General features: G+C 42.7%; 2 protein-coding genes across 3 annotated transcripts; one reads left to right on the forward strand and one right to left on the reverse strand.

Moving 5' to 3' along the window:
* Nucleotides 1-2,342: 2,342 nt before the first annotated feature.
* ascl1b (achaete-scute family bHLH transcription factor 1b) lies at nucleotides 2,343-3,969 on the reverse strand. The gene has a single exon (XM_069162756.1). The coding sequence runs from the start codon at nucleotides 3,773-3,775 to the stop codon at nucleotides 3,164-3,166; it is 612 nt and encodes a 203-aa protein (XP_069018857.1). The 5' UTR covers nucleotides 3,776-3,969; the 3' UTR covers nucleotides 2,343-3,163.
* Nucleotides 3,970-9,841: 5,872 nt separating this feature from the next.
* Nucleotides 9,842-14,185, forward strand: irf7 (interferon regulatory factor 7). 2 transcript variants are annotated; one of them, XM_069161934.1, is made up of 10 exons: nucleotides 9,859-10,156; nucleotides 10,524-10,677; nucleotides 11,313-11,481; nucleotides 11,579-11,679; nucleotides 11,803-11,854; nucleotides 11,955-12,071; nucleotides 12,157-12,359; nucleotides 12,694-12,895; nucleotides 13,003-13,118; nucleotides 13,215-14,185. In XM_069161934.1, exons 1-10 carry the CDS (start codon nucleotides 10,149-10,151, stop codon nucleotides 13,404-13,406), a joined length of 1,314 nt encoding a protein of 437 aa, XP_069018035.1. In that variant the 5' UTR covers nucleotides 9,859-10,148; the 3' UTR covers nucleotides 13,407-14,185. The 2 variants fall into 2 exon arrangements, with proteins under 2 accessions (XP_069018036.1, XP_069018035.1); XM_069161935.1 differs by lacking the exon at nucleotides 13,215-14,185 and having other exon boundaries at nucleotides 9,842-10,156; nucleotides 12,694-12,884; nucleotides 13,003-13,112.
* Nucleotides 14,186-14,280: the final 95 nt, after the last annotated feature.

Below are 14,280 nucleotides of genomic sequence, written 5' to 3' on the forward strand. Positions count from 1 at the left end.
TTTTTTTTTTTTTTTTTTCACCTGAGGGAAACTAACCCCCAAATTCAGCCAGTAACAGTTGTAAAACAGTAAGGTCAAAATGAACCACTTTGGGCTCTATAAGAGACTACTGCTCTCCTTGAAACTCATTTCCTTTAGAAATAACTGTTACTGATAAGGTTATAGGCTACAAGCTCAACTCAATGAACTCATTTACTTCCAGCATTATAAAAACTGTGACAAACAAAGAATTCTGAATTGGGTCAGTTATATCACATTTCTGGGAAGCTGGGGCTCTTATTTTGAAATAACATGCTATTTTTTGCAACAGACTTTTTTTTTTTTCTTTTTTTTTTTTCCACTTTTGCTAAATTGCAATGGTTAGTATTTGTTTCCATATAAATCACATTGAGATGCTCACATTCTGATTGGAGGGAAAGAGAATGAGACAGAGAATGGTTTTTTAAATAGTGGCAGTTAGAATGTGTGTAAATATTGTCTGTCTCTAAAATGATTCATGTTGTGGGATATACACTGAAAAACGTGATGGGGTCAAAACATAAAAAGTTGAACTCCCAAAGTAGTTCATCAGTAGGGCGATTTACAGCACGTATTTGGATAATCTCATATTCATGCAAAATAAGCAGTACATGACCTCTTACCACTCCACCACTGGTCACTTCAGTTCTATAGATGTGCACATTTGGCGTCACCATAGTTTATCCATACATCGTGGCTTCGCGCACGAGAACGCGTGCGTAGACGAGCTGCATGCGATTGATATTCAGCAGAGGACTAAACGGCAAAATTAACGTCACGCTTATGTATTGTCAGTGAAAATGACCCATGGACAGAACGACATGAATGAATTTATTTTCGCCCCTGCTCCTCCCTATATGGCCGAGGAGAAAATAGCATATCCATCTTAGGGGGGACAAGAGACAAGCGCTTATTTTCACTTTGTGCCCTGGCCTCTGCCTGACACTGAAGGACACTGGCAACACCATTTCAACCGAGTAATAATGGACCAGCGGGATATTTTTTTTTTTTTGCATTGACTTGTCTTTTTGAGTCTCGGTGACGTAGGAGGTTATAATGCAGGGAGTAATTAATGCCATTTATCACCTGTTTGATTTTGTCACTGACTCCACCGACAGGGCTCACACGCGAGCCACTAGCCAATGGGAGCGTCAGAGCCTTTGTCGCCGAGTACAGGCACGTGGCTTACACCTGCAGGCTGCAGTGTGTGTGTGTGCGCGCGCGAGTAATTGTGTGTGTGTGTGTGTGTGTGTGTGTGTGTGTGTGTGTGTGTGTGCGCGCGCGAGTAATTGTGTGTGTGTGTGAGTGTGTGTGAGTGTGTGTGTAAGAGAGCGAGAGAGAGAGAGAAAGAGAAAGAGAGAGAGGCACACTTTCAGGTTGTAAAAAAAAAAAAAAAAATCCTCACACACACTTTCAGTCCGTTACTTTTAAGTCCAGACATAAAAGTTATGTTGTTTTGACCAACCACTGTTACGCCATTATATTGGCTGGTATAATGCATTTTCCTTTTTGAATTCATAATTGAATACTAAACCTATAGGAGCAGCTTCAATCAGCCTCTCTTGTTCCCAATGTTCCACTTCCAGAAAGCACCAGGTGAAATTAAACTCGTTATTTCTCGTTCTGCCTCGCTGAATTTGGCATCAGTGTTTATTTACAATAGAAGATCTTCCATAATTCGCATAATGAGGCGCAAAGGCGCACACAATGGTGCTCACAATGGGGTGTTGTGCGCCCCATTTCGAAGGAGATGGGCTTTTTGATTGGCCTGTGTGCGCCATGAAAAACACAGTTGGGGATACAACTAGTCTACAACCCCGGGTTTTATTTAGATGGATCTCAATCGGGCAATAAGAATTTTGACCCGCCTCATTGTCTAGGTGACTTTCCCCAGGCTGTATTTCAAAGTGTCTATACCCTTTGAGTGAAGTGAATTGCCCCCCCCCTCCCTCCCTCCTTCCTTCCCTCCCTCTGTCCCTCTGCTCCAGGCACTGGGCTATTGGGTAAAGACAGAGTATGCAAATGAAACAATGCAATGCATGAAACGTAATATTAATCTCCCCGCCCTGAATGCAAACAAAGCGCTGTAGAAAAGTGCACGTCTATAATGGTTATTGAGTGCTCACCCAGCTGCGCAATTTTCCCCCGTGTGCCCAACCGAGTCGGGAAAAGGTCATGCAGGGGCTTTGAATGAAAGAGGAGCTGCCTAGTTTGCTCAATTAACGCCGTCGCTGACACACACTCCTGTCAAACACAGGGGAGCCTAAATGTATGCAATGTCAGCGGAAGAACCAAACACCTGCAAAATTGTATAATATAAATATATTCATCTTTATTTATAAAACTTGTTTTACACAAAATATATCTGTTAAAATGAAATATTTACATTTTAGGCTACGAGAAACTGAAAACAAGTGCATACATTAATAAATGTCTTCTTATCAGCTATTTAAAAAAAAAAAAAACTACAATCTGTCACAGGTAGCCTTGATATTGCTGTCCAGTCACACAACTCGCATTGTGCCATGTCACTGCCTCACTGACAGCCGGTTTCTCAAAACACTTTGTCAGAAAAAGTGGCAGTGAACGTTGTTCGGGAACATTGTTTGTTTGACTCAATGTACAAAAATAGTTCTTCGTGTTAAAACAATTCGTTGTATGATACAATTTCATGATGAAAATTGGGGTGGGTGGGGGAGGTGGGGTATACATCACGGAAAAGTCTGTTGACGCATCATCTTTGTTGTTTCTTCCAACAGACGTGGCAGCTGAGGAAGGCAGTCCTGATCAGACACATCCTGTGGGGACTCCAGCACCGTCTCTGCAGAGGCTGATGTGTCACGTATTAATTGCACTTATTCAAACACAACATCAACAGTTCTTTACTTCCACGCGTCAGCTTGTCACCGAGTCCGACTCCCTCCTTCTTGTGGGGACTTCAGGGTGACTACGCTCGATGCAACAAGACGCTCCCTCTCTTTCTCACTATTGCTTTGCTCCTGCAGGAGGAGCCCGGGTGAAAGAGGGAGGCAACAGATCACTTCGAGGCACGGAGGGCACGACTGATCTGATGCTTTTATCAAGTCTCTGTCAGCATTTCTGAAAGAGGTCAGATGCTGCTGCGTGGTTTTGGATGCTGACAGCCTCAGTACCTGTCAAACCAGGTCGTAAAGTCCAACAGCTCCTGTTCCTCCGAGCTCAGGGGCTCATAGCCACCTTCATCTGACGAGTAGGTGGAGTGAGGCGACTCCGGGTCTGCAGAGTAGCTGTTGGAGAGCGTCGGGGACGGCAGCCCGCACTGGAAAGCAGCCGACACAGCGTCATGCTCGTCGAGAAGTTGCTGTAAAGCTCTGATGTACTCCACCGCGGACCTCAGGGTCTCCACTTTGCTCATCTTCTTGTTAGCGGCGCCGTTTGGCACATGCTGACGCAGCGTCTGGAAACCCATGTTGACTTGTTTGACCCGGTTCCTCTCCCTCTCGTTCCGCCTGGCTACGGCCACGGGCTGCTGCTGTGGGATGGAGTAGCCGAGTCCGTTGAAGCTCAGGCGCCGCTTGCAGCGCAGGAGCTCCGGCGAGCTGGAGCGCTGTCTCTTCAGCACCTTGGTTTTGCTTTGGTAGCCGGCAGCGCTGGTGTTGGGGTGCGCGGTGGGCACTGCGCAGTCCTGAGCCGGGGCGTGCAGGCTGATGCTGGCGCGTCTTTCACTAAGTCCGAAGGTGAATGCAGTCTGCGTGGTGGTGATGGTTGCGGTCTCCATCTCGCTTGACGAGTTCTTCGGACGTGATCGACGCAGAGGGCGAGCGAAGCCTCAAACAAGTGGGACAAGAAGAGGAGGAAGAACGGGGAAGGGTTGGCAGTGTACAGCTCTCGTGTCCTTCGCGTGGGGACCGTGTGGCTAACTCTAGTCCAAGTCTCTCTTGACTGCTTACTCCACGAGCCGATCTGACCCAAACTTTGGCAGCACTCCCCTTTTTCAACACGCGCCCCAACACACACCCCCACCCACCCACCCCCTTTCGGGAGACGCACGCTTCGTTGCGAGGCCCCGCCCCCGCTGTGTGATTCTTCTGCACGCCGACTCCCCCGGGCCAGGCGCGTGGCTCCGGGAGCTCAATAAACAATCCCGAGCTTTCACTGCGCCGGGAGCACGCGCTGGGCTCATTTACATTCCAATGTCTCTAACTTGAAGGCCCATTGGTCGATTCAAACGGCCTGCGACCGTGCGAAAAGAAAGAAAAGGAGAAGGAAAAAAAAAAAAAAAAAGACAGAGAAAGAAGAAAAAGAAGAGAGAATGAAAAAGTGAATGGTTTGGTTCTTTGAAATGCCTTTTGAATTTGACAATGTACCCCTGGCAAGTCTTCAAATTATCAGTCTTCCCCCCTCGGCCATCTTTCTCCTCCAGCTCTTTACAATCACAAATACCAAGGACGCTCTCTGCTGTATCCAGGCTACAGCTTTACAGAGCCAAGTAAATTGCAAGCGTGTCTCCGAGCACAATAATTGGCAATTTAAAAGCTCGCGTTGGGAGGCGATTCATGTAAAGTAAACATAATGCGTATGACATGCAGGCGTCCCAAAGAGCATATCCTCTCAACTCTGCGCTCTGCGGGTCCACTTTGTTTTGCACTTGCTCGACAGGTTATCTCTGGAAAGTCTGGTCAGATCCAGTGCAGCAGTTACAGCCTGATCACAGACACTTTCTCTGGTGTTATATATTCTTTTAGGTACTCGGGGGTTTACATAGTAGAACAAGCCTAACCTAACTCCATTGCACGGATGCAGTATTTCAGCACCACATCTGACTGGACAGTTGAAAACAAAAGTACCCATTATTCACTTTTTTTTTTTTATAAATGTTGCCCACGTTGGTCAAACGGTTTCCTTACGCGAATATAGTTTCATTAAGCACTGTCGGAGATCTTGAATAACGCCTGTACGTTTAAAACTCTCCTTACCAGTGAACTAACAGTGACAGGTCAGCGAAGAAACACAAAGTCCGCTGCCCAGCTAAAAGAAATGGACACTTGCGGCCTCTGGTGGCAAAAAGTCGCAACTACCTCCTCCAACGGAGCACTTTTTTTTTCCTCTTTTGACTAGTTAAAGGAGGGGGGGGATTCCCTGACACTCGAATGTTTTTTTTGTGAGACTGCTTTTAACGATTCCAAGCCAATATAAGTTTACAAGACAAGACAAATGTGTATAGGACCCCCCCCCCCCCCCCCAAAAAAAGTATGAACAACAACTTTCACAATCAAATCAAGCCTTCACTCAAACAAGACAATATCCTCAACAATCACAATTTCTTTCTGATGTTGACACTTGCAAATATATATATATATATATATACACACATTACAAAATAAATCTCACTCTCAATCCCTCACATCACACAGATATTTCGTTTTGCTTGTAGATCAGGGGTGTTAAACTCATTTTAGTTAAGGGGCCACATACTGCCCACTTTGATCTCAAGTGGGCCAGACCAGTAAAACCATAGCATAATAACGCATACATAACGACAATATTTCTCTACGTTTAAATCATTGGTGAAGGTTTTTGGATGATAAACCCTATTTTAAGGTCTTTCTACAATAAACTAGAAACATAAAGAGCAAAAACTCAAGACATCAGCCCACTGTTTATCTGCCTGGGCTCTCCTCTGCAGATTCCCTCGCTTTGTGACGCATTTGACGTCAAACGAGCGCTTCTTCCTCCGGAGCAGACGTCGCATTTACGCTGTTTTTGAAGCAATTACTGGATGTATTAAAAAAAAAATTACAAAACGTTAGTACTCATAAACCTCCATGTTCTCATAGAAATGCAATTTATGTCTTTCTGTAATTTTCACACTCAGCAAAGTCATCCGGCGGGCCGAGCTGGACCCCCTGGCGGACCGGATCCGGCACGCGGGCCGTATGTTTGACACCCCTGTTTGTAGATGTTTCAATCTGCACTTCGGTGGCCAGAGGAACAAAACCAGATCTAGTTTTTCCTTTGACAAGATTTTTTTCAAATTTCTTTTATTCATACTTGAAATTTAAAAAAAGCTTGAAGTGAGACTATGTCAGTTGCACCGTAATATAGAACTGGCTTTTTTCATGCATTATTGAATGGCAGTGAAATCCCCACTTTCAACTTGTTAGGTTTCTCCAGCCTCTCCTCCCTATGCCTGGTCTACTAATGTCAACAGCAGGGGGCGCTAAGTGAACCACACAAATCATTTAGTTGTTAGCTTTATGAATGTTTATCTTGAACTGGCATCTGCCCTGAAACTAAACCTAAACCATGATAATCTCTGAGAATCAGGATGTCTTATAATTCCAACTTTATGCTGCATTGTTGTGTGTTAATGTAACAATTATGCTGGAAAAAAAAACCCACAACTGACTTATTGCATTCTAGTCACCTTGGCATTTTCTAACAATATCAAGGAAAATGTTTTCATTTTCAGTCGAGGATTTGTCAGAACTTGCAGAACATATTTTAATTGTGACAAACAGGAAGCATCACTTCCTGACACAGTACTCTGTTGACATACAGCACAAGACACCGTGAAGTTCATTAAAGACTAAAGCATGTTGGGAGCAAAACTGAGAAGGAAACATTTGTAAGTCCTATACTTAAAAAGACAGGTTTGATTACATTTGGCAAAACTGTGCATATGTACTGTAATACAGCATGATGGGCATATCTAAAACATAACCAATCAACAAATATTTCTGTATCTCTGTTTCGCCTCCACGCTGAGGCCCTAACACACATACTGTACATGACAAATGAAGTCGAAAGCTGTCAAAGTCTTGTTCACAGGTAAGGGTGCGGCGGCTAATGAGAATGCAGCAGGTAACCTTAAACCCTCTGGTGCCACAACCCACCGTTTCTGATTGTTTTTTTTAACAATGCGTCAAGTCAACAGGGCTTCATATGAGGCTCACGGGTGAGATAAGACAAGGGTGATAAAGTGTGTGAGAGAATGTAAGAGAGATAAAGATAGTGGGACAAAAAGAGAGATAAATGAATGAGGACGGGGAATCTACAATCCAGTTAGAAATCCAAGAAAGAAAAAAAACCTCTAAAAAGAAATCATTTTCAAGTGCTGGCAAGCTCAAGGCCTGTGATTTCACACGTCGTCATGTAGGAAAGATCTGCTGCCACATCCTGCCACAAAATATTATATATTTGGCTTCACAGACAAGTTGACAGGACTAATATTGCCCTTGCATTAAGAATGCAAACGTAAAATTGGACGTGAACCTTCTGCGTTGTCTTTCAATAACAAGGCGAGATCCTTCCTGAATGGCCGCTGACAGCATGCGTTGTCTCTATATGCAGGGGCCGTCAACGAGGACTTCCACTGAGCAGAAAAAGGGAAGCGCTCCATTAGAGCGCGGATCACTTCCCTATTCCCTATACAAGCTGGGTTGCATGTGTGAACAATATTCCTTAAACAGTGACACCCTGTGCGCATTATGGTGGTCAGGCAATAAAACAGTCCCCCCCCCCCCCTAGATGTAAAGTAAATAAAGAGAAGTAGGCTTATTGGCTCTCAGCACGAATGGAACACAGAGAGCCTGATCTTTTTGTACTGAGATTGTAAGTAAAAGTGTGGATAAGGGGAAAGACCCATGAGGTGGGCAGAGAGCGAGAGAGGAAAAAAAAGATCATTTTACAGTTGTTCTTTCCTGCACAGTGAAGCTGTGAAACGCTGGTGGCAGAAAGAGGAAACGATGCCCGGTTTGGGTCAAGTAGCAGAACCAGTTTGTGGTTTTTGGTAATTCAGACTTAAATGTAAGTCATGGAGACATCCCCACTGCACTCTCACCAACTGTCTGGTTATAAATATTCTTTCTGATTCAGACACATGACAAGTCCACACCTGCAAGACTCTGACTCAGAATCCATTGCACACTGATTTACACACTACGGGGACATTCACTGCTCGGTTTATTTATTTAAATCCACTGGAACTGGGTGGTTTCATGGAACACTATTTTAGTGAGCGACACCAATCTCTAAAAGCATGCTCGAGCAGGTGGAGCCAGTTCTACTCAGAGATAAATGTTTCAGTTAACATCTGCTGAAACTACTTACAAAATGTTTGGTGGGCCTTAAATCTTATAATCAATATGTGGTTTTTTTTTGTTGTTTTTTAAAAGAAAGCGCTATGTCATGTTGTGACGTAACAAAGACCCAACTTTTTTTTTTTATATATGTTTTGACACTTGAAATATTGACAATATAACTAATATAATCAATGGTGACTTAAGCCGTTTTCTCATATATGCAACAGTAGACAATTAATCCTGCATAAGTAGCACAACCACTGGTTACTGGTTATTTGCAAGTTACAAATAAGTTACAGAGAGTAAATACACAGAGTGTGTACAGATCAAAAGACCCAAAAACTGACAATACTGATTCTGTAGTTGTAGCCACAGACTTGCAACAAACAAAGAAAACAAACACCAAACTCTAAATAAATATATATTGTTGAGTTGTATGGTGTAATTTGAATGACTTTAGAGTGTGTTGAAAAAGCCAAACCTAACTGAGCTAGGATCTGTAGTGACTTATATGAGTATTACTAATGAGAGTTGGCAAACTAGCCAAATAAATTGCCAAAACAGAAAACAGACACCACAATTAAAACTTTCAAAATCAGAAGGAAAGGGTATTGTATGAAAGAAAATGAATAAAGAGTGGCAGCAGCTCTGGGATGAAGAAGACAAACAACCGCTATACATGCTATACAAAATAGAAAGACCAGACGAGACTAATAATAGCACAGCTACAGGAATCTCCACAATATCTGGAGACATCCAACTGGATTTTGTGAACATTGTCAGGCACCAGAAAAACCTTCCTCCTGTAGAGGGCAGTAGGCATAATACAAACCAAGGACGCAAACTAACACCCAATAATAAGTGGGCTGTTCGATACTTGACAGTAGCATAAATCAATCTCGGGCTCTTGTTTCCAGGTCCATAAACGTGCAGCCTACAACAATTCTGTCGACAATTCTAAACATTTTATAAATGTAGTGTTACTGAATGTGTTTGTAAATACATGTGCGAAAGTATTTGCTTTCCTGTTTACGAATGAAATATTTGCAAGTGTAACGTCATTTATTTACTCACACTAAATGAGTGAAGTCGCTGGAAATGGTAAAGTATGACAAAAGATAATGTGCTTTGTATTGTTAATTTACTTATGAATGTGTGTGCCTATTCCCACATAATTCACCTCATTGTCGAGGTCTATTTTTCAATTTGTCATAGGTCAATTCGGGCAAGAAGTGTATTTTGAATGGACCCAGTATGACACTGAAAGTTGTTCCTCATACTTGTGCAAAGAAATGTTACCAATAATGCATTTATTGAAAGATTCAGGCTATTTCCATACTAGTTTTGTTTAGTCTCCACATCTGGTTTGATGTTTCTTCTACTGATCAGCAGATTTCCTTTAAAGTACCTATTTCACAAGAACATTAAACAGTTTTTGTTGAACTAATCTGCCTACTTAAAAGAATGAAAGGAGTCAGATCAAAATATTAAAACATCCTCCCCTTATTCTTACAGAAGGCGCACATTCAATTTGAAATAAATATATTCACCTTTATGGGATATAAACTAAGACTGGAAATGGAAAACACTTAAACACAACCGGTCTGAGCACCGGCCCGAACGCGCAGCCGGGTTTGAGTCAAAGTTACAGTGGGTAAAACACTTCGGGGGAAACATTTTTACTCGGATGTTGGATGATGAAATGCGGGTGACGCAATTAAAGGGATTTAAAAACACCACCCGGCAAACCCGAGTTTCAGTTTCTCTCCGCGATCTCCCTCAATCAGAGGGGGGGGGGCTTCAATCTTATCAGCCGTGAGCAGCTCAACTGCACGTTTTACGCCTGCTATAGCAGGAGCAACTTCTTGCTTATTCGCGAATCAAATTGTCTCGTAGTTCTTCGGAAATGCCACAAGGAATTGCCCCTCCCATCGAGGAAGGAGGACATAAAAATCTGACGTCGTCACGGGTTGTGGTCTCGTAAAGGCAGAAAAGGTGCTGCTGCCAGACAGCAGAGCTAAAAAAAAAAAAAAACGCCCCGGAGAATAGAACACCCGAAGCTGAGACATGCAAAGGTAGGAAGAAACACATCCCATTGTTGGTAACTCTCCTTGGGACATTTTTTTTTTTAATAGATTATGGTTATGGTACTGTATTGTTTTGGGAGTGGATTTACGTGTATTGTGAACTCGTTTGTTCTCCAGATACTTTTCTATAATGCGCTGAATAACTTTAGTAAAGTGAGCATGCGAGAGATTACAGGGTGCTGCCTGAGTATTGTCTTTTCTCTTTTTTTTTTGAATTGTCTGCAGAACGGATGAACACTGTACTGCGTGTGCTGTAGCTTTCGCCACGGAACTATGTCTCGCGTGTATGTGGTTAAGTCGCTTGTCTGTGTTTCCTGACTTAACAACACTGATGTATGGTGTTTCCCCTCTTCAGCCCTCCGAAGCCTCACTTCGCCAGCTGGCTCATAGAGCAGGTGGAGACGGGTCAGTACGCTGGCCTGCGCTATGTCGGTCAAAACAAGTTCAGAGTCCCCTGGAAGCACAACTCCAGGAAGGACTGCAATGATGAGGACAGTAAAATATTCCGGGTAGGTTTAATGGCCAATTCAGCTTCCTGCTGTAATACTGGTGTTATCTGAAACAGCGTGAATATATGGGGTGTTGATATCTGCAATAAAACAATATTTGTGTTAATGCTGGATTGATTTAGAAAGAATGAACGTACAACTAAGTAGATGCTTCAAACACTCCTTGCAGGGAAGTTTCTGTGGAAGATGGCAATAACAGCTCTTTGCGGTTTCATTCATGTCATTACAGTTAGGGTGCTGACGTTTGGCAGGTGCCAGAGGCAATTATAGTATAGCAACTCCATTGATGACACTCTCACTTTACTTGAGTGACAGTAGAGTCAGAATGGCAACAACAGTGTGCAAATGGGTAAAAGAAAACCCTGTGCTTGAGCATTTCTTTAAGGCTACGGCAAATTCCTAAAAAAAAAAATTTACATGTGAAATGCAAAGTGGCCTTTAGCCAATAAATGTCCGTCTGTAATCAGAAACTTCAGATGTTAGGAGGATGTAATGGAGTAAAAAGTACAATGTTTCCATCCGAAATGCAAAGACAGTCTGAAAAAAATGGACAGTACCTTAATGTATGTACAGTCCACCTTTTGGCTAACAGTGACTGTCATTTGTGTTTTAATTTCTCTGTATGTTGCTCACAGGCCTGGGCGGTAGCGAGTGGAAAAATCAGCGAGTTCCCCAATGACAAGGCCAGGTGGAAAACCAACTTCCGCTGTGCTCTGAACAACCTCTCGCGTTTCAAGATGATAAGAGATAGCTCCAAGAATTCTGACGACCCTCATAAAATGTATGAGATCATCAATTTTGAATGTAAGATATCGGCCTACTAAATCCCGTTCTTCTGGCGTAGAACCATTTTTTCAGTTGGAATGGAAACTCATTGTGGGTGTGTTTTGTTGATCTGCAGACAACTATGAAGGTCTGCCCACACAAAACTCCCGGGAGGATTCTGTCAAGACTCCAGAGATCTACAGCTCTCCCATCGAGTACTTCCCCTCAGGGAATGAGGTACACTATTGCTCAGAGCGTGCTTTCACTTCTGTTAATGTGTTTTATATCACAAAGGTTGGGTTTTTTTTCGTGGCGTTTGCTTCCTTAAATATGCTAAAATACGTCTTTCTCTCCGAGCAGCAGAATCTGCTGACAGATTTCATGGCCATGGATCTTGGCAACCAACCAACAGGTAAAGTAAAAGACAGCACTGAGTGTTTACAATATCCTTCCCCCTTGTTTATTGTAATACAGGTTAAGTGAAGTTTAATCAGACTTTTATTGTCAAACAGAGGAGCAACCGTGTGCAGAGAACTATGTCCAGCTGAATCAGGACGTCCTCGCACACTATCTCCCTGCAGCTGAGAACCAAGCCCAGCTTTTACCAGAGCAGCAAACCTACTACGAGGGTAAGTGCATTTATAGAAACTGAATAGTAGAACAATGTTGGCAAATGATTATCTGTTATTTATGATTTTTTTTTTTTTTTTACAGTAGATCCTGTGCCAGTCCTCAGTTCACCTCAGCCCCCAAATATATACGACCTGGAGATCTCCATCCACTACAGGAAGAGAGAAATGCTAAAGATGACGTTGAACGCTGCCCATCTCCAGCTCCACTACCAACAAGAGGCCCCTGAGTTTCATGGCTTCCATCTGTGCTTCCCCTCCACTGAGGGTCTGCTGGATCACAAACAGGTACATCATGACATCAGCCCAACATTTGATGTGGCTCACAAAAAAAAACCCCATCATAAACTACTGTCAAACATTTATCCGGGCTAATAAAATAAGATTGACTTTGTCAATCCCACCGTGGGGAAATTCGGTCGTAATACAAATATTTCCTGATGTCTGAACATCAGCACTTTGGCATTTAAACAGGACTGTAAAAAGTTTGGAGTTTGCTCTCCATAAAGACCTTTGTTTCAAATCTTAAGGACACGTCTCCCCTTTTTAAACAAAATCCTGCTCTACGCCCTCCGGCTTTCTTATGTCAAAGTCTTTCTAATCACAACCTTCTTTACACCAGATTGATTACACCAACCGCATACTTGACAGCATCCAGAGAGGTCTGCTCCTGGAGGTACGAGACACTGGTATCTATGCCTGGAGGCAGGACAGGTGCCATGTGTTTGCCAGCACCAAGGACCCCAGTGTGGCTCATCCAGACCCAACAAAGCTGCCCCAAAACACCATGGTGGAGCTCCTGAGCTTTCAGAAGTATGTGAATGGTAGGTGTGGATCTTTGGTCTTTGTGTAAAACTACCACTGCCTTCTTGTTTAAAGACAGCATTAAGTTTACTCCGAAATAAATGGTTCCCTTTTGTGTCCGTCTCAGAGCTGAAACAGTTTAAGGAGAACAACGGTGGCTCGCCTGACTACATCATCAACATGTGCTTTGGAGAGAAGTTTCCAGATGGGAAAGCTTTGGAGAAGAAGCTTATAGTAGTGAAGGTAACACTCCTGCCTATTCCTTAAGCTTCACCTTAAAAACACACTACAGCACCTGTCAGTTATGCGGTTCCTAAGTGTCTCTCTCCACCCCTGCAGGTGGTACCTCTGATTTGTCGATACTTTCACGAGATGGCCCAGATGGAAGGAGCTTCGTCTCTTCACAGCGCCAACATCAGCCTGCAGATCTCTCACAACAGCCTCTATGATCTCATCAACTCTTACTTTGCTCTGCCAACAGCTGAAGAGCAGTTACGGGATGCTGCGGTGCCTTTCCTGGGTCCGATTTGATATTTGATCACTCACCGGCCTCTAATGTGAACTATTTCGGCTAACAATGGGGCGATGCACCACTTCCTGCTCTAAGTAGACAATCAGGAGACCTGTTGAATGTCTTACAGTAGCTAAAGCATGAATGAACAGAGGTGGCTACTGCAGTCTGTTCTCGTAATGATCAACTAGAACTCCATCTTCCTTTTTCTTTTTTTCCTTCATTGTCTCCTTTTAACTTAATGTCCATAATTGTCACAAACTGACATTTGCATCACTACATGAGTAGGTTAGGTTAGGTAGTTACTTTATTAATCCCCGAGGGGAAATTTTTTAAATGTAGAAATAAGAGTAGAAATAGGCTCTTCCACTATTGAACTGTTATATTACTAAACTCACAGACAGAAGCCTATTTAATATGATTACTGAAAATATAAAATTCTTTGAATATATGGCATGGTTTATTAAATGCTATGTACGGACCTGACATGATGGTAAATCCATTTGAACTTGTTAAGTTTTTACCTATTGATCACATATTTATAGAACTTAAAAAAAATTAAATAATGTATGTATAATGTAAGGTTTTCTTACGTGTCACAAAGCTTCTGTCTGTCTGTCTGTGAGTGAGTGAGTGAGTGAGTGAGTGAGTGAGTGAGAGTGTGTTTGTGTGTGTGAGAGTGTGTGAGAGTGTGAGTGAGAGTGAGTGTGTGTGTGATGAATTCTGTTTTATACTGTATTGTAATATTATGCTGGTCATCTTGCACTTTTATACTGAATAAACAAAACTTATCCCTGTGTTGAAATGTATGACTTCTAAATGCTGGAAAGTAATGTACAAAGATCCTTTAAAAAACAATTTAAAACAACTTTATGGTATAATCTACAGTTGTCT

Source organism: Embiotoca jacksoni, unplaced genomic scaffold, assembly GCF_022577435.1.
Source record: "Embiotoca jacksoni isolate LCO1_2020_lvr unplaced genomic scaffold, fEmbJac1.0.p SCAF_3, whole genome shotgun sequence".
Classification (NCBI taxonomy): Eukaryota; Metazoa; Chordata; class Actinopteri; family Embiotocidae; genus Embiotoca; species Embiotoca jacksoni.

Bases quoted from the DNA above. Each gene is read 5' to 3' on its own strand.
- irf7 (XM_069161934.1), top strand. The intron at 12,072-12,156 runs GTAAGTGCATTT...TTTTTTTTACAG, and splicing joins GCAGCAAACCTACTACGAGG to TAGATCCTGTGCCAGTCCTC. The intron at 13,119-13,214 runs GTAACACTCCTG...CCACCCCTGCAG, and splicing joins AGAAGCTTATAGTAGTGAAG to GTGGTACCTCTGATTTGTCG.
- ascl1b (XM_069162756.1), bottom strand. From the start codon at position 3,775: ATGGAGACCGCAACCATCACCACCACGCAGACTGCATTCACCTTCGGA.